The sequence below is a fragment of the Colossoma macropomum genome, unplaced genomic scaffold, assembly GCF_904425465.1.
Source record: "Colossoma macropomum unplaced genomic scaffold, Colossoma_macropomum, whole genome shotgun sequence".
Lineage (NCBI taxonomy): Eukaryota > Metazoa > Chordata > Actinopteri > Characiformes > Serrasalmidae > Colossoma > Colossoma macropomum.
Window position 1 is genome coordinate 35104248 of NW_023494802.1, and position 19464 is coordinate 35123711.

Sequence of the window (19464 nt, forward strand, 5' to 3'; positions counted from 1 at the left end):
ACTTTGCCGCCCCATACTCTGATTGCTTCGCAAAAAGGGAAGGATCATTTCAGCACTCTCGGGTTTCCAAGTTCCGATTTCCGTCTCCATGGCCACCGTGACGACGGCAGATTCGGACAATATATAATTGAAGCAGAGCTTGCTTGACCCCACCTGTGACCTTCAGCTCCAGACCTATCATTACAGCCTCCTTCTGTACCGCCCAACTTTTCTTTTGCATTGCATTACAAGCTAAAATGTGACTTTTTTATCTGCAGGGAGCTGCCTGAGGATTACACTACAGGCCAAAAGCATGAAAACAAGCAGTGCTTTTATAGTTCCTAAAACAATACTGCATGATTAACCACTAATTTTTTAAACAGGTCACCCTGTTCACAGCACAGATATAGCTGTTTTATTTATTATCCAAAATTTCCTGTAAACCTTTAGTTGTCTTCTGAGTTTTTATATGTAACATTGATAAAGTTAAAATTGTGGTAAATCCATAAAAATGGGGGGGGGACTATTTTGCCTTACAACTCCCTGCATGTACCTCACCACTTTTTTTTTTTTAATCCAAAGGCCAAAAGCTTCTCAGAACTATTGTAAAACATTGTCACGGACATCTGGCAAAGCGTTCGTAACCATTTCCTGTTATATCTTTCAGTGATGTAGTTAATTTGCCCACAACCTATAGAAAACAACATGTTTATTGACATGTTAAACATTATATTAGTTAATATTAATATATACACCATATGGCCACAAGAATGTGGACACCCCTCTCAATTATGCAATTCGAGTGTTTCAGCCACACCTACTGCTTACAGGTGTTTAAAATCACAGGGCCATACAATCTCCATAGACAAACATTGTCAATAGAATGGATCATACTGATTTGATACTGAATTTGCCACTGTCATAGGATGCCACCCTTTCCTCAAGCCAATTTGTGAAATTTCTGCCCTGTTAGATATGCCCAGGTCAAGTGTAAGTGCTATCCTTCAAGAACTATCCTTCAAGAGCTTCATGAAAGTGAGTTTCCATTGCCAAGCAGCTGCACACAAGCCTAGGATCACTAAGGGAAGCGCCAAGCATAGGCTGGAATGGTGTAAAGCATGCGTCACTGGACTCTAGAGCAGTGGAAACGTGTTCTCTGGCAACTGCCAAACCCAGATTCTGCCAGGAGAACACTACCTAACTGAATACATGGTGCCAGCAGTAAAGTTTGGTGGAGGAGGGATAACGGTCTGGGGCTGTTTTTAAAGGTTTGGTCTTGTCCCCTTAGTTCCAATGAAGGGTTAATGCTACAGCATACAAAGATATTTTATAGATAATTATATGCTTCCAACTTTGTGGCAACAGCTTGGTAAAGGCTCTCTCTTGCTCCAGCTTGACTGTGCACAAAATGAGGTCCATAAAGACATTGTTTGACAAGCTTGGTGTGGAGGAACTGCAGTGGCCTGCAGAGAGCCCTGACTTGAACAACTTTGGGATAAAATGGAACGCTGACTGTGAGCCAGACCTCATCCAACCTCAGGGCCTTCCAACAGTGGAATTGGATGTCCAACAAGCTCACATGGGTGTGATGGTCAGGTATCCATATACTTTTGGCCACATAGTGTAGCTGTACTATTTAAATATAAACAGGCAGTTACATAATTAACTATGTAGTTACATACGTGTGCTTTTATTATTCCTGGTAATAAATAGTACTGGGCAATATCTAATATCTACAAATTATTATTATTATTATTATTATTATTATAATTTTCACAACTGTCAAAAAGTTATCCCTATCGATTGTGATTTTTTTTCTCCAGCGATGACACAGCCATTTGTGGCTGGGAGCACAAGAGCGCTTAAATGACCCTGCTCTCACTGAGAGGGTACAATGGCCCCACCCCCAATGTTTCACCAGTTTGAGTGTCTGTTATCTGATGTAACAAAAGTAGTAGTTAGTAGGTAGTTAGCATTGTCCTCCAAGCATGACGCTGCATTATCAGCAGAATGAAAAGATGCAGAGGTCTTTGAAAAAAAGCCCTCACGCTTTGCAGAATCATGTGAAACATAAAATATAAAATGTGCCTTAATGTTTGCACAGGCCACAGTTTTATGTTTTCAATCACAAGCTTCCACCTCTCTTTAAAATAACTTGACTTGCACATCTGCTTTGCTGCTTTCAGATGCTTACATTTCGTCATTCCCCTCTTTCCTCCCCGCCGCCACCAGTTGGTCCCCGCCTGGTTGCCCAGGGGGTAGGCTCCATCCCTATACTGCAGGATCTGCTAGGGTCTAAACATTCGAAGACCTGGGCTGACAACAGAGCCCGCGCCAAGGACTTTAACTTCATCAAATTGTTTAATATTATTCAGATGAAACTATTTTTTCTTCTTCCTTCTTTGGAGTCTTTCTGGTAGAACATCAATTCACCAGGTGCACCCAAACTTTTGCACATGACTGTAATCTTAGAATTTTATAACCACTGAAACAAACATGCTGTAAAATTTCATATTCTAGGAAACTGACAGCAGACATCGTAGCCTAATGGCTCAGTAATTTTTAACACATACTGGTCAATACTAATGAAAGAAGATGGTCATCCTCTGATCAGTTCTCTTCTTCAGCATGAACAATTATCATCTTTCAAAAGTCGATACAGGCTACTTGTCTGTCACAGCCGATATCTGATTAAATCAATGTATCACCCAGCCCTAATAATAGCAGTGACGATTGAATGTTACAGAGTTTTTTCCAAATTGAACTCCAAATGAACTCTTCAAACATGTGGGAAAAGTCTTCATACACTTTTTTGCTCATAGTCTTTTACATTTTTTTATGTGTTTATGGTCTTTTTTACAATGAACAGAATTAGTACAAAACAACATGTTTTATTAAATGTTATATATAAAATAAAATAAAGAAAAAAGATGCTGATGGGGCAGCAATGATATCTATCCAAGCCTGTACTGTTTTAGGGTGCCCTTATATAGTTGAGTAGTTGTACAGTCTAAATTTGCTGTCACTGTACCGGTACTGGCACACTTCCGTCACACGCTTCCATTTTTTTATACATGATTTGTATGCATTAAATTGTCCAGGATTAGATTCCTGCAAACCTCTTTATGATCTGTTACCCACAGCAATTACAATCCTCTCATTTGCAATATAGGCACCCCATGTGCAACCACTAGCAAATCCGGAAGATAAGGGCTGTGTCTGTGCTTCCGTTGTGTTTTTAAGTTGAAGTAGGCTAGCTAATCTAGAGGAATAGGCATTTGATCAGTTTGGAGATCTATGAATCAGGTGGAAATAAACTCCTCCATTCTAGCTTGCGTTACTCAGTGTCAGTAATTTATATAATTATTCTGATTGTAAAAAGCATTAACTTTCAAATGAGATCAAGATCATGACGATAGCTCCTTTTACTTTGGGTAGGCTGTTCCAGGCAAAACCTTGAAAAAAGGCAGGACCGTTAAGAGCAAGTTTACAATAAGAATGTGAGGAAAGACTAGACTAGCTGTAAATCCAGCAATTATCAATCTACAGTGATTTAGTGTAAAAGTTGAATTATCATTTAAAAGGCACAGGCATGGACATGAATCATTTACTACCCCAGTTAAACCTGAAAGAGATTTGTTAACAAATTCCCACAATTCTGAAATAAAAGGACAGTGCCAAAACATGCAAGCATGTACAAGGAACAAGGTGCGAAATACAGGGGGTCGTAATTAATCTAATGTCCCTGAATGTTATGCTGTCTGTTAGAGAAAAATAGATGTTCAAATACAAATTCAGAGAAAAGGGTATAATATATACTATTATGTGCTATTCTATGCCACTCTATATGCATACTATACCTACTATACTGTACGTAATATATAAAGTGGACAATGTGCAACATTTAACAGGTATGTCTAGTGTGGTTGAAATGCAGTTAGTGAGAAAGTGCTCAGAGCTGCCATTGGTCAGAGGAGTTTATTGTGGTGTGCACTGGTTAAGGAGGATAATTGCTCTGGGGAAGAAACTGTTCCTCAGTCTGGCAGTACAGGTGCTGATGCACCTGTATCGACATCCAGAGGGCAGTAAAGTAAAGAGCTGGTTGCAGGGGTGTGTTGGGTCACTGCAGATGGTGGTGGCTCTGCAGAGGCAGCGGGAATTGTAGAGCTCCTGAAGAGATGGTAGTTGGGTTCTGATGACTTTCTGGTCACTCTTGATGACCCGCTACAGGATGTGTCTCTCTGTGGTGGTGTAACTGGTGTGCCAAGTTAAAATGCAGTAAGTGAGAATGCTTTCAATACTGCAATAGTAAAAGGTGACAAGCAGGTCTCTGTTGTGATTCACTTTCCTGAGTGATCTCAGAAAGTAGAGCCACTGTTGTGCCTTCTTTGCCAGTGCTGTGGTATTAACAGACCAGTTATCAGCCTATCACTGTGGTGTCGCCCGCATGCTTGATGAGGTTATTTGTGTTGTGGACAAGAACGCAGTCATAGGTGAAAAGAGAACATAGAAGTGGGCTCAATACATAGCCATGAGGAACACCAGTGTTCAGTATCAGTGGGGAGGAATTGTATATCCCCAGCCTGACTGACTGAGGGCGACTGGTCAGAAAGTCCAGTATCCAAATGCAGAGGTGTTGATTGAGGCCCAGTTTCTAAAGCTTGAAGGCCAGTCTTTGGGGGATTATTGTGTTGAATGCTGGACTGTAATCAATAAACAGCCTTCAGACATATGTGTTGGGGTGCTCAAGGTGGGATAAGGTGATGTGAGGGGCTGTGGAGATTGCAACCTCTGTGGATCAACTGGCACGGTATGCGTACTGGTGGGGATCAAGAGTAGCTGGGATGATGTTTTTAATGTGTGTCTGGACCATTCTCTCAAAACACTTCATGGCAATAGGAGAGAGTGCGACTGGACCGAAGTCGTTGAGACTGTTGGTGACTGTTTTATTTGGTACAGGGGCAGTGGTTGCAGTCTTAAAGCATTTAGGAACCACAGTCAGTTGTTGCTGCAGACGTCTTTCTTGATCTTTGATAAGTTAAATATCACTGTCTGTTATCTCTTAAAACTTCACTTTCCTTTTATATTAGCAGTTTTCATTGCATTTGAACTAGTCGATGATGAGGATGCAAGCGGTGGCCCAGTTTCCATGTTTGGTGAAAGGCGCTGGAGCGTTTGACTGATGACCTGTGCTCAGTGGGCTTGCCCCAGATTTGGCTCAGGCTGTCGTTAAAAATGGAGCTGCTCTCTGACAGAGCTCATTCGTGACACTGCCCCATCCATTTCTTGGATCACCCACCCCCTCTTTAATCCTCATCACTAGGGTTAGTGAATAGCCCCCTTTGGAGTCTGACACTGTAGCATTCTTCATTTGATCAAGTTTCCTCTCTATAAATTATACTTACATATCAAAATTCAAAATTTACATATTCAAAATATCAAAATTATACATACATATCAAACTCAAATAAATGAAAGACTTATTATTTGTGATATTAACCATCACTATTTTACAACCACAAAACAATATTTTACATGAACCATTTTGCTGAATTAGTTCAAATGATCCTACAGTGAAAAGAATATATTCAAAACATATCTAGACCTTAGATATTTACAAGTGTTATGTTATGATCCATTTAAACCAAAGGCATTAATTGAGATAACAATCAACTAAAAATATGCAAAATCATCATTTACAGGGTCCTTTCTATTGGGAGTTGTCTGTCCCAAGCTCTAACCCCTAAACTTCAATTTTTGAAAATAATACTGAAAATATTTTCCAAGTTTTTTCAATGTGTTTCAATCCTGAACCACAAAGTTTTGTGTCACTATCTCACACTTTAATATAACAAAAGTTTTTTTATCCTGCTCTACAATATAATGACAAAAAAGCTGAATTGAATCTACACCACATCTCCTCCCATACCATGGTCAGTTCCCTCAGGTGCTGACCGCAGGCTTTTTTCCAGCTGACCCGTTGAGATCCTGAACAGCACACACATTAAAATCTCTCTGGCTGCCTCATCTGCATGATGGAGCGTGACCTGGGCTCACTGAACGCACTCCCCCATGGGCGGCCCCTTAAGCCACTGCGTGCTCTTCCACGAAGAGGGGTCAAGGCTACCAGTGCAGGTGTTGAATACTCTTAGCAGAACAAAGGGAACTGAAGCTGAACTCTTTAATGTGTGAACAGAGCAGCTGAATAGGACTTGCATTTTTAGCACGTGGGTCCATAGACAAATACACGCAGACACCGCATTGGCTACTGGATCGCGCGTCAACGCCATGTCAAGATGCTGCATGTACTTATGAGACCACTTCACCTTAAAGCCACGGTTACACTGTAAAATTACAGTACATTACTACTAGTTGCATTACTTTCACAGTAATTTACTGTACAATATTAACAACAAATAACAATAAAATAACAACTGTATAGACCCAATCAAATCAAATCTAAACAGCACAATTTACAATAAATTCAAACATAACAGATAAAACATTGACAATAATGGTAAAATCTTGTTGCATTTGAGGCTGCAACTTCAAATGTTGCCAAGTAATGGATTTTACTTTCATTTTTCCCATTTTCTAGTGCTCAAGAGCAGGTAGAGCTGCTAAGCAGCATTAATCTCAGTAAGCTCTGTATTTGCTAACTTGCAGCTGAAGCCAACAACAGTCTAGCTAATCTTTTACTCTTTCAGAAGAAGATGCCAAGCACTATCACACAACCAATAAATGCACCAGAATGTAAACTAGGACCTTATGTTGATGTGTTTGTAAAGATACTGTTTGGCTCAATCAGAAGAAGCTCAATTTATGCTGCAATTTACATTAAATTCAAACATAGACAAAACATTGGCATAACAGAAAAAACTAGTAATGTCTAATCTTTCTTACATTTTTCCCATTTTCCAGCTGCCAAAAGCAAGTAGAGCTACTATCCCTCTGAGGAATACTCTGTCTGTGGTAATACTTGTGGCTGAAACTAACAACAATTTAGCGAATTCTTTACTCTGCACCAGGCCAGTATGTTGACAAGGTGATCACTATTTTTAGAATTATTACTTAATAGAGAGACATAAGGCAACATAACCTATAAGAAGGTAACGGTATTAGCATTTATGCTAGCAGCCGTGGAGTGGGTGTTTTTGCTCATATTGTAACAATCGACAGAGAAAAAAATGAAGGCTTCATTATTGAGAAAGGTTAACCAAACATTCATGAAGTTATTGACCTGGGAAGATCAGTTTAGTAAAGTTTGCAATTTTCCAATATCCTGGTTAGATTTGTCTCAGAATTAGACAAAATCCCATAGCATCAGTGCAGCGCTGCCTGTGTTATCCACCCGCAAGTAAGTTCTTTTCTGATGTGATGTAAGCCTTATTTGTCCTATTTAAAGTACAGTAATCTTCTGTATTTTTGCATAACAACTGTAAAAGTAACACAACTCAGTAGCCAGCAATTTGCTGTAAATTTGCATATGAAACAACTGACCTTTAATTTTACCAGGCCTAACCGTTTTTATTAAGTAATGCCAGATAGAAAAAAAATATCAAAAATATCAATTGACATATTTATTTGTCATGTTTTCCATTGTATTTGTAAATATTTCAAAAATCTTGTTAGAAAAAAGTTTTTGTTAAAATGTTTTAACCACATGTTTTACAGCTCAGTGTTAACTTCATAGTAATTTGCTGTGTTATTACATAAAACTTCTTAAGATGAGTTGATTTCACAATAAAATTATGAATACAGTGTTGTACAGTGGAAAATTATTGATAAATATTGTGAAATGCTGGCAGTAATTAAAAGGATACAGTTGTTCTACACCAACTGACCTGTCCATGCTCTGCCCACACATGCATTCTTTCATAGCAACTGTCGTGATGTTGAACAACCTTTATACACGCAATGAGAAACTGTAGCACACAACTCAGTTCTTGTCAGTCAGTCAATTTAGACAACGCTATTAATTTCACATTCTGTTTGTTTTGTATGCATGTCAAAGGTCAAACTCTTACAACAGAGCGGCTGCATGTAATCAAGCTAACATTAACGTGGTGGCAAATTTATTGGTGTTGTTTCCAACCTGCCTAGTTTTAATTAGCTACAACAACACAATCCAGCTCAGTAGTGTAGCATTTCAGACTTAGCATTGCGTAGCATTACGTAACTTAGCATTACGCAGAGAATCGAAACTTAAACCTAAATTCATTTAGTTGAATGGGACTTTTGCCAATGTCCTGCAAAGCTGTCCATTTTAATGGTTGCTGCAAAAGAACACATTTGTATGTGAAGCATTAATAGGTCAGTAGACCTCTGAAGTCGTGTTGTCCTTCTGTGTTTGTCCATGGCAGGAACTTCTGGTCCTGGGGTTCCTAATATGGACATGACGTTAACTATATAATGACAGCACAGCTTCAGAGGTCAGAGGTATTGATTCACAATAATGCTGAATTTGTGCTGCTCAGCTCTAATCTGCTGATTTCATGTAACTTCCATAAACTGTATGAAGTGCTTTGTCTGGCTTAACCTTACACAGGTTTAAAATGGTCCTTCTTTGCCCTTCTTTCTTTGTTCTTAATAACCATGTTGCCCTTAGCTTGCTAGCTAGTAATGAACATTTCCATCAGCAGTCATGTATAACAGATATACAGTAGTTTGCTACATAATGTACAGTGGGCAAACTCAGTTTTGAAATATTAAATATTTTACTTAATTCCTCTGGCTAACAAATAACTTTGCCCACATTTTCTGGCAGTTTGAAAAAGACATTATATCAGATATTAATCACTTCCATGCTCCTGTGGGGAAATAGTTGTGGAAAGTCAGTGAGAGCCTATTGCAAGGAGTAGGCCTATTGGGATGGAGGGTAGGTTGCAAGTGAGTGGCAAGACTATGCAAGATGACTGTATATAAACAGGGAATGTTCGACATTGATCAAAGGAAAAACCTTGGTAAGGCGTAATGCATTGACTATGGAGCACCTGGGAGTAGACCTTAGCTGTAGAGAAGCTGAAGGCCAGAACAGATGTGTCTTAAAGTTTTAGAGAGTTCTGGATGGTGGATTACTGCACTGCTTACAAGTGTGTGCAAACCTTCAATCTAAAAAAGACTTCACTGTGTATTGTGTGGCTCTTCAACTGGAGGGAAGTGTCCCTCACAATTTGGTCATTTCCTGACTCAAACCATTTCCAATGGGTAAAAAAAAGTTTAGGTAAAATCACAGCGAAACATTCAATGTTTTTAGCTTAGTTAACCAAAAAAGTCACGTTTTTTCATCTTTGTGCTGTCTGTGTGGTTTCTGTCAGTTTCCTCAACACTTACACCTGTTTAGAAGGTGGCGTGAACATTTAGTATCTACTAATCTCAACATTAAAACTATTTTCTGTGGGGAAACCAGTTTTTATTTTGTAGTGCGCAAACCTAAACCTAGAAAACACTGATCATAGATAACCTACATTTGAACTAATGTACAGCTGCGGCAACCTGCCCATGGTGCATTGTCTTCTTAGCACAAACATACGTGATCCAGGACATGCCAAACTTAACTAACAGAATCTGAAGTTAAATACCAGTTGAATGCTGGGAAAATATATACAATACTATCTATTTTACTCTGTCGTAACAACTTCCTTCCCCATAGAGACATTTTTTGCCACTGTAACTCAAACCTGCAGCACCACAAATAACAACAATAAACTTCAATGCCTTTCCTCCCCCCCAGGCCTTTGACTTCCATGCTCACAGCTGGCACTGTGCAAGAGAAGAAAGCTCAGAATCGTTTGCTGGACGCAGAGGGACCCTTATGCTTTGTCATATACTGGGTCAAGCTCTGTGCAGTGGCCTCAGTTCATTCTGGGACAACACAACATGCTAACAAAAGCTGCACACAAAAGGACGTGGTTCAGTTATAAAAGCTTTAAGGGAAGGGCACGCAGTCCCAGCTTCACTTATCCCAGGACCAAGAGACTGTCTATGGTGAGTTATTAAGCTTTTTTGTTCTTTTTTGGCATTTTTTTTTAAATATCTTGTGGAAAATCCTGCAACATTAAACTGGAAAGTCACATTAAGATCATGGGGAATTTGGTGACTTGTGCATTTTTCATCTGTCACTTCCTGTAATTGAGCTACACTTGACTGACAAAAGCCTTCAGTTCCAACTTCCAACCGAATAGTGTGATAAATCAAGCTGACAATAATATATGCAAGATGCAAACAGACAGTGTTGCCGTGAACTGCATGGCTGTCATTGTAAATCATAAAAATGACGCTGTTTATTCTTTTCTGACACTCAGCTTTTACTACACTCATGTCTTCATCCGTTCGTGTCGGCAATATGGCTCAAATCTGGGGTGCAGTGTTTCTCACCCTGACTTTTACAATCCAAGGTAGGTGCTTCATTTGAAATTAAACAGCTAAATCACATTCCCAGGCATCCTGCTTTCTTTCTGTGTAGAGGGCTGATTTCATGTAATCCTTTCAAGGTATTACGTTATAGGCCGACGAAGAGTAAAGTCACCAAAAATACATGCTTGTGCAAAACAAATAGTCTCTGTCATACGAAACCTCATTGGAAAAAACATGTGGTAACACTTTTCTGAAGGCAACATTCGTAAAGCTACATGATATCTGCATAAGCCTTTTATGACAACCAACATAAAGCTACATTTGTATGCTAATGTTTGAACATTTGTAATTGTTTATATGGATTGCTCTAATGCATTAGTTCAAACTGTGGTATCTCAGTAAAAAATATTTAAAAAAAACAATGAAGAATTCAGCGCTTAGATATTTTTAAGAATTGTTTTACAATCAATTTAAACTCAAGGCATTAATCGAGACAGTTATAAGCTAATTATATACAAAATCATTTATATGCTTTCTTTTGAGGGGTGTCTGTCTGAAAGCCTAAAAATAATACATATCCCTGCCCATTATTGCCACATTGTGAGCAGTTAGATCCCATTGTTTTGAAGTAAATGCAAAAGTCTGAAAATCAGTGTGTAACATTAAGACCTGTCACTACTGAAACACACTTTTTTGTGTTTTAATGAAAAGCATTATGATTTCATGCAAGCACAACTGTTCAAAGCTGTGGTTGTTAGTCATGTACTGGCTCGCGTTTTAGAGCTCTGCAAAATTAGGTAAAATGGTCACCACTGAAACGCTCACTACTGAAACATTTGGCAAAGTTTCAGCAGTGTTATGATTGTTTTGGCAGTAACAAAATGGAATGTTTAATCATTTGTTTTAATAAAATAAACATGATTAAGGTACAGGGTCACTCAAAGCAAAAGGATTTTAGTCTAAATCTGGGTTATGAACCAATCCGTACAGTCCATTGGTTTATGTCAGTTGTCATGAAAGGCTTATGTAGCTGCTATATAGTTTTATGAACACTGCCCTACAGTAAAGCGTTAACAAATGTTCTTAACTTTAATTTATGTTTATTCAACAGGATTTGATTTTGGATCGTTTCAGTTTGGTCCAAACATCCTGAATGTTCACAGTAAAGGAAGGCTGGTGTTTTCAAATGGTGTAAAAAAAAAGGGGAAAAAAATGCAGTAATGATGTAGAATTGCGAGTTTAGCCTACTCTCAGTCTAAACCTTCTGTATGACCAAGATAACTCATGATAATGTACCATAATAATTTAAGAGTAACTTGGTCTGATATGTGAAGATGTTATCTGTTCTACATGTTCCACACAACCTTATGTCCACAAATATTGTTCTAATAGGTGAATTCAGCTACTTTAAGGTGCACCCGATTGCAAATGTTGGCTAGAGGAGTATAAAGTCCCCCCCAGAATTGGGCTGTGGAGTGGTGGGATTATATTCTCCTTCTCTGGAGTGATGAAGCTCCGTCCAATACCTTTGGCATGAGCTGGCGTGATCCAGAACTAGTTATCCGATATCAGTGTCTGACCTCACTAATGCTTTTTGCTTATCTTCACAGCAATGTTATACCATCTAGTGTGAAGCTTTCCTAGAAGAATAGAGGTTGTTACTTCAGCAAAGAGGTCAAAAAGGGGGTTAATACACTTGATTTCCAAAGAAACGTTGCAAAAGAAGGTGTCCACAAACTTTTGGACAGATGATGTATGTTCATACAGCAATGACTGAAAACTTGTAGAAGTTATGGTAGTCACATAAATAGCACTGCTACACAATTCACTTTGTAACTTCAGTCCCCCTTTCACTGACCAGGCACACTGCCCCAAAGGATCATTGGGGGCCAAGAAGTCGTGCCTCACTCCATCAAATTCCAGGCCTCTCTTCAATACGACAGACAGCACTACTGTGGAGGAACTCTCATTCACCAACAGTGGGTGGTGTCTGCTGCCCACTGCTGGAGACCGTGAGTACTGCAGTTAAGAGCACAGTCTCAAAGTAGCCATATTCAACAAAATTCAGCAAAATTACACTATAAAGATGACAAAGAGCGTTTTCCATATTTTTCCTAAGTGAGCTTACTTCTCCTTGTATGTACTCACCTCTATTTAAATGAGTCATAGCCTATATTTTTTCTTGTATTTGTTTCTTCCTGAGGTCCACTTTTGATGTTTGTGTGGTTTTATGTACCAAAAGAGTCAGAATTTATTCCTGCATTTTCCATTTTCCAACCTCTCTTTATCCCTTAGAATTAAACAGACTGTTTTTGTTACTGTGCCTTTAAGATATATGTACAACCCCAATTCCAAAAACGTTGGGACGCTGTGTAAAATGTAAATAAATGTAAATAAAAACAGAATGCAATGATTTGCAAATCTCAAAGACCCATATTTTATTCACAATAGAACATAGAACATGTGTTGAAAGTGAGGCATTTTACCATTTCATGAAAAACTTTAACTCATTTAGAACTTGATGGCAGCAGTGCATCTCAAAAAAGTTGGGACAGGGGCAACAAAGGGCTGGAAAAGTAAGTGGTACTAGTAAAAAACAGCTGGAGAAGCAATTTGCAACTAACTCCCATGACTGGGTATAAAAAAGAGCATTTTAGAGAGGCAGAGTCTCTCCGAAGCAAAGATGGGCAGAGATTCACAAATCTGCGAAAACTATGTCTAAAAATTGTGGAACAATTTCAGAAAAATGTTAATCAACGTAAAATTGCAAAGACTTTGGATATGCCAGCATCTACAGTACATAATATCATCAAAAGATTCAGAGAATCTGGAAAAATCCCTGTAGGGACAAGGGACAAGGCCAACAGTCACTATTGGATGCTTTTGTTCTTCACGCCCTCAGGTGGCACTGCATTGAAAACAGGCATGATTCTGGACTGGGAATCACTGCATGGGCTCAGGAACACTTCCAGATTTCATTGTGTGTGAATATAGTTCACTGTGCAATTGACAAATGCAAGTTAAAGCTGTATCATGCAAAAAAAAAAAGCCGTATGTCAAGCTCATTTAAGATGGACTGAGGCGAAGTGGGAAAGTGTCCTGCTGTCGGAATTAGGCAAAATTTGAAATTCTTTTGGAAATAATGGACACCGAATGCTCCAGGCTATAGACCTCCCAGCATGTTGTTAGCCCACAGTTCAAAGCCAGCATCTGTGATGGCATGGGGGAGCATAATTGCACACGGCATGGGTGTCTTGCACATCTGTGAAGGCACCATTAATGCTGAATGAAATACATACAGGTTTTGGCAACATATGGTTCCATCCAGACAGTGTTTTTTTCAAAGAAGGCCTTGCTTATTTCAGCAAGACATTGCTAAACCACATACTGCATCCATCCCAACAGCATGGCTTCACAGAAGAAGAGTCCAGGTGCTGAACTGGCCTGCAGTCCAGACCTTTCACCAATAGAAAACATTTGGCGCATCATGAAATGAAAAATCCAGCAAAGAAGACCCAGGACAGTTGAGCAGCTAGAATCCTATATCAGACAAGAATGGGACAACATTCCTCTCCCAAAACTCCAGCAGTTGGTCTCCTCACTTCCCGGATGTTTACAGACTGTTGTTAAAAGAAGAGGGGATGCTACACAACGGTAGATGTGGCCCTGTCCCAACTTTTTTAAGATGCGTTCAACATCTGATATGTGTTCTATGTTCTATTGTGAATAAAATATGTTTCTATGAGATTTACAAATCATTGCATTCTGTTTTTATTTACATTTATTTACATTTTACACAGTGTCCCAACTTTTTTGGAATTGGGTTGGTAAATACTTCTGCTCTGATTGGCTGCCCCGTCTTGTGCATCTTTCCTAAAGCAGTCTGGACTGAAACACTCCTTATCACTTCAACATAAATGGGCAGGGCTAAACCGCTGTACACAAAATAGGCAGATTTGTAAATCCATTGAATTGTGTGACATCACAAAAACAGTTCATTCAAAACAGATTTTTTTGTGTTTCCATATTTGTACTGTATGGACAGGGGACTGAACTTTATTAAACTCTTTTATTTAAAAAAATAATTGTTTTCCTCATTATGAAACGTTTGAAGTCTTAATTACAGATGAACAAAATCAAAATGACAGCACTGGATTACCTGACAACACTGATAAAAAAGAGTTCTAATATTTACAAAGCTCTAGAAATCACATCAATGCATAAAAGGGGATCAGAATCTGTAGATGCCATGATTCAAATGTGAAAACAGAGGTGTACAAATCATGTCTTAATAAGCAATGAGAAAATAGCATGCATTTGATATAAACTGACCCCCTGATGGTAACATTAGAAGTTGTAAGACTCTCTAAAAGGATATCTGGTCCAGATTACAGGTTGGGTCATGGGACTTGCCTAACAATATTATATGCTCTCTATTGGACAGGAGCAATGTCATTCAGGTGGTTTTGAGTGAGCACAACCTGGCTGTCGAGGACGGGTATGAGCAAGTATACAATGTTTCCAGAATCGTACTCAATCCTACCTACAACTCTAAAACCTATAATGGTGACATCATGCTCCTCAAGGTGAGTATGGCAAGACACCAGCACAATTCAGAATGAAGGAAAGCAGACATTTCAAAAGCACTACTAACTGTACATTACCACTCTTAAGTTTGGACAACACACATACAATAATAAACAACATGATACTGTGTTTAACTTGGAATATTAATTTCTGTATAAATTCGTTGTTGATGTTATACAGCTTTAGCTTTCTCAGTCATTCTGGAACCATCTACAGGTCCATTCATCATTGAAGACACATCCAAAAATTAAATACTTTTTTTATTGCCTATTACCTTCCAATGTATTACCGAAAAGCTGTGAAGCAGCACAGGCTTAGCATATTACTATTATTATTATTATTATTATTATTATTATTATTGAAAACAATTAATTCCTCACTCAGCTCTGTAAGTAAAGGTCGTTGTTGTGTTCACAGCTGAGTCGTCCAGCCTTATTGAACGCTTATGTGCAGCCGGCTCCTCTCCCGGACGCGGACACAGCTTCTCTGGACTCCAGCACCAGCTGCACTGTGTCTGGCTGGGGGGTCACGCGCATCTACAGCTTCTACCTGTCACCAGTGCTGCGAGCCGTGGATGTGGACTTCATTCCCAACTGCCAGATGTACTATAGCGTGAGGGTCAATGACAACATGATCTGTGCGGGCTCTCGCTTTGGAGGCAAAGACTCCTGCCAGGTAGGCACGCATGCTAGATTTCTGGCTATCGCTAGACAATCTAGTGGGTTTAATCACTCAACATGTGTCCAGATGATCCTCATAAACTCATGAATTTCCAGGTTTACAACAAGGAAGTTACTTTCGTATGACTGTCAAAAGTCATAAATACAAGTGATAAGTTCAGTTTGCAGTGATATCATTGGTCAATATATGTATTGTTTGTGTGGTTAGGGTTAGGGTTAGGGTTAGGGCTGATCACCTGATGATCACCTCAGCTCAAGCAACTTTGATGACGTGACAGTTTTCTGATGTTACACGTTGACGAAGATGTCCAAACACATCACAAAAACAGAATTGATAGTCCAACACACATAGTGGCTGACCACAGGCCGCCGTTTTTGATTAATATGAGAATTTCTAAAAAGCAAGCAAGTAAACTGGTTAACTGAACATGAGACAAAAGTTTGAACTTCAGATTAGTAGGCAGACAGGCAGGTAGGCCATCCAATCATAACATTCAGTCCGAACGAAATGATTGGGTGGGTTTTTACAGTCCTGTGGCTTCTACAGATAACATTTCTTTCTTTTTATTGCCAGAGCATTTGATTTATTGATTGCTATGGGGATGTAAAGAGTACTTTATAACAAAAAAGTTTCTAAGATAAATCACCTACTCCACCTTTAGGGATGGAGTCGCAACAGCCGCACTTCTGACCGAGATATCAGGGAAAGGACCATTTGCCTGCAATCATATGCAACCATAAATCGCTGTTTTTGCCGTGATGTGCAGGAAGATGATCTTGCTCTCTTTAGATGTGTTGCTTCTGTGCAAGACTTGGAAGCATTTAGCTTTTTTCAATTTTTTTTCCCCGTTGGACTGATAAAAATGGAAGCATGTGCTTCCATAAAACCATATACAAGCAGCAGGTCAAGTGTCTGAGGATGACACTGCTTGTGAGTTCCGAGTCAAAAGGTTTTCTGTGTTTTCTAAGTGAAGGGAAGTGTGAAATTGAAATTGTCTTTAGTAATCAACAGGTAGACATTAAGTGAACACTGGAATACTGCTTTACATCCTTAATTAGCAGTGGTATTAGATGTTCTAGCAAAGTTCTTGTTAAATGATTACGTGTTTAGGAAGGCCTGTTTCTTTGCGTATGTCATTGACCCACATTCAATCTGAGCACCACACTGGCTTTAAAAAAGAAGGTTCAACAACAAGTAAGCCATGCCAATCAAGACAATACAGTTACCTGGAAATAGACTATATTTATATGCCTTTCCTTTTTCCAGGTAGACTTCCAAAACACTTTTGTTGCTCGGTGGATTCATTTATGCTGCTTGTTCACAGGGTGACTCAGGTGGACCCCTGATATGCAATGGCAATCTGGAAGGCATTGTGTCCTGGGGAATAGGCTGTGCCAATCCCTACTACCCGGGCGTCTACACCAGAGTGAGGAGCTACATCAAGTGGATCAGTGGATTCATCAACTTAAACGACCCCTAACCCTGAGAAAAGAAGTGAAGGAATGGGGGGCTAATTGACCTATCCATGCCCCGCCCAAATGCATTTTTTATCATAGATACTGTTGCCAGGTCAGACAAGCTTTACAGAATGCAGGCAAAAATTCCATTTAACACAGTGAGAGACTGTAGCACACAACCCAATTTTTGTTAAAACACTCAAGTCCAAAATGTCTGCATAATTTAATCCTTAAGATGTAAACAAAGTCATTCACACTGTCTCTCTGTTCTAGAGTGAGCAAAATGAGTCAGATGAGTCAGAATTGTTGGCGGATCCTTTGAATAACAAAGTTGTTAAGGAGCTGTTCTCTTTTATATAAGACTGTTGCTACATGCCAGATGACACTGCTGCACCCTGAATTGACCAGCAAACCTACCAAAAAACTAGCACGCTTTGTCAAGAGAGGTAGTTAAATTGCTTTGACAGAAGTAGCTACAGTTTGAGCAGTTGCTGTTGGCATATAATAGCGTTGAAGCTTAATGATAGATTGTAGCATGTATGTAGAAATTAAAAGTAAAAATTCACGATTCAGAGGATCTAGCAACATTTAGGAGAATGTATTGACTTGACATTTTTGTTTACCACAAAATGCATTTATTTTTGCCATAAAGGAACCAGCTTAGAACCGGACTTCCTAATGTGAACATGATATCAAGTACCAAATGACGACAGGACTTCAGAGGTCTAGAACGCGTTTGTGGGCGGAGCATGGACTAGTGAATTGAGACTAATTGGTAGACTGATTTTATGGGGTCCAAAATTAAGTTTATATAGAAAATTTGCTAACATTCATAGCACTGGCGGTTATGCAGGCAAAACACGTATCAGCTTCATGTTTGCTTGGTTTACCATGGTAATATAATTTGAATTGGTAAAGATTTTCTTCCAAAAGCCATCAATTTGTAGAGAAACCTTTGATGTCTATATATATATATATATATATATATATATATATATATATATCCACTTGTTTAATCCATTGATGGGCTCATATTTTTCATTTTAGTTTTTCCCCTCTGGCCTTTTTTTTACATTTGTGTGATTTTCTGTATCAAAAATAGTCTTAATTAATTCTTACATGACTATCTTTCGATCTCTCTTTATAAATTAGAACTAAACAGACTGTTTTTGTTACTGTGCCTTTAAGATGTATGTAAATGAGCAGTTCTGATTGGCTGCCCTGTATTGTGCCTTATTAAAGAAACAGTCTGAGCTGAAACAGTGTCAGTGTGAGTGGGTGGGGCCAACCTACTGTTGGCTGAATGCAAATGAGTTTGTTCCTGTGGCAACACAGAAACAGTAAATTCAAAACAGGGCATATTTAAATGAACTATATGAAGTGGGAGGTGAGTAGCATGTCTTGAAACTTTAACAACATTTATAAGTCACACTTCATTTGGATGGTCCCCTATAGATCTACAGTTACGCCTATTATTAACAAACTTTTGGTGATACCAAATTGATGTTCAACAGCATTATGGTCAAGATTAGGTTTAGGAGTGGGCATAGGTTTTGCCTTGAGATTAGTGTCAAGGAACAGATTTAATAGAATCTTTCAGACACAACTTCAAGGTCAGTTGCATTTAATAGGTATTTAGTTGAAAGTTAGTAAATAGACTGAGCATCTACAGTGGACCGTCCAAATAAACCGTTTCCCATTTACACAATACACTTGTTTATTTAAAAACAGTCCAAATTTCTATAATACAGGTAATACATTTGGTAGTGTTTCAGTAGTGCTATAATAGGTTTGACAGTGACAAAATGAAATGTTCAATCATTTATTTTAATATAATAAACATAACTGAGGTATAGGGTCACTCAAAGCAAAAGAATTTAAGTCTAAACTCCGAGTCAGTTAAAAGTCAGAAACTTTGTTCCGTAGAATGATCCATGTAATGACCTACTGCTAAACTATGTCTCAGACATCAGGTATCATATTCATAACCATTTTGTGTAATAGCTTTCTGTAAGGGAGGCATTAACCACTCAAGATGCTAAAGCAAACTGTCATAACACTGAGCAATAATTAAACATAACTAAAACAAAAATGGACATAAAATCAGAGAGATCAAAGCCTTTGGTGCCTATCCACACTCATACTGGGCTGGTCTCTGTTACTGTCACATTACTAATGATCAAGTAATGACGCAGAGATGATGAAGCTGTGGATGATACCAACAAGCAGGTCTTGCTTCATGCTTCTGTGTCATAAACTATGAGTTCCTCATTCGATATTCTGTATCATTAGTAAGAAGAGGCTTTCAAGCATGAAGAGGACAAAGTAATTTCCTTTGTTATACTCAGAGGTAAACATTGCCTGGTGCCCCAGGTTTAATGTTTCACATTCTATATTCTTTAAA

At 38.8% G+C, this 19464-nt stretch overlaps 1 protein-coding gene across 1 annotated transcript; it reads left to right on the top strand.

Annotated features, from left to right (window-relative positions):
- Nucleotides 1-9420: 9420 nt before the first annotated feature.
- Nucleotides 9421-18040, top strand: LOC118822340 (trypsin-3). Its single transcript, XM_036591317.1, has 6 exons — nucleotides 9421-9966; nucleotides 10284-10376; nucleotides 12197-12347; nucleotides 14780-14921; nucleotides 15340-15597; nucleotides 16928-18040. The coding sequence occupies exons 2-6, from the start codon at nucleotides 10298-10300 to the stop codon at nucleotides 17081-17083; spliced, it is 786 nt and encodes a 261-aa protein (XP_036447210.1). The 5' UTR covers nucleotides 9421-9966; nucleotides 10284-10297; the 3' UTR covers nucleotides 17084-18040.
- Nucleotides 18041-19464: the final 1424 nt, after the last annotated feature.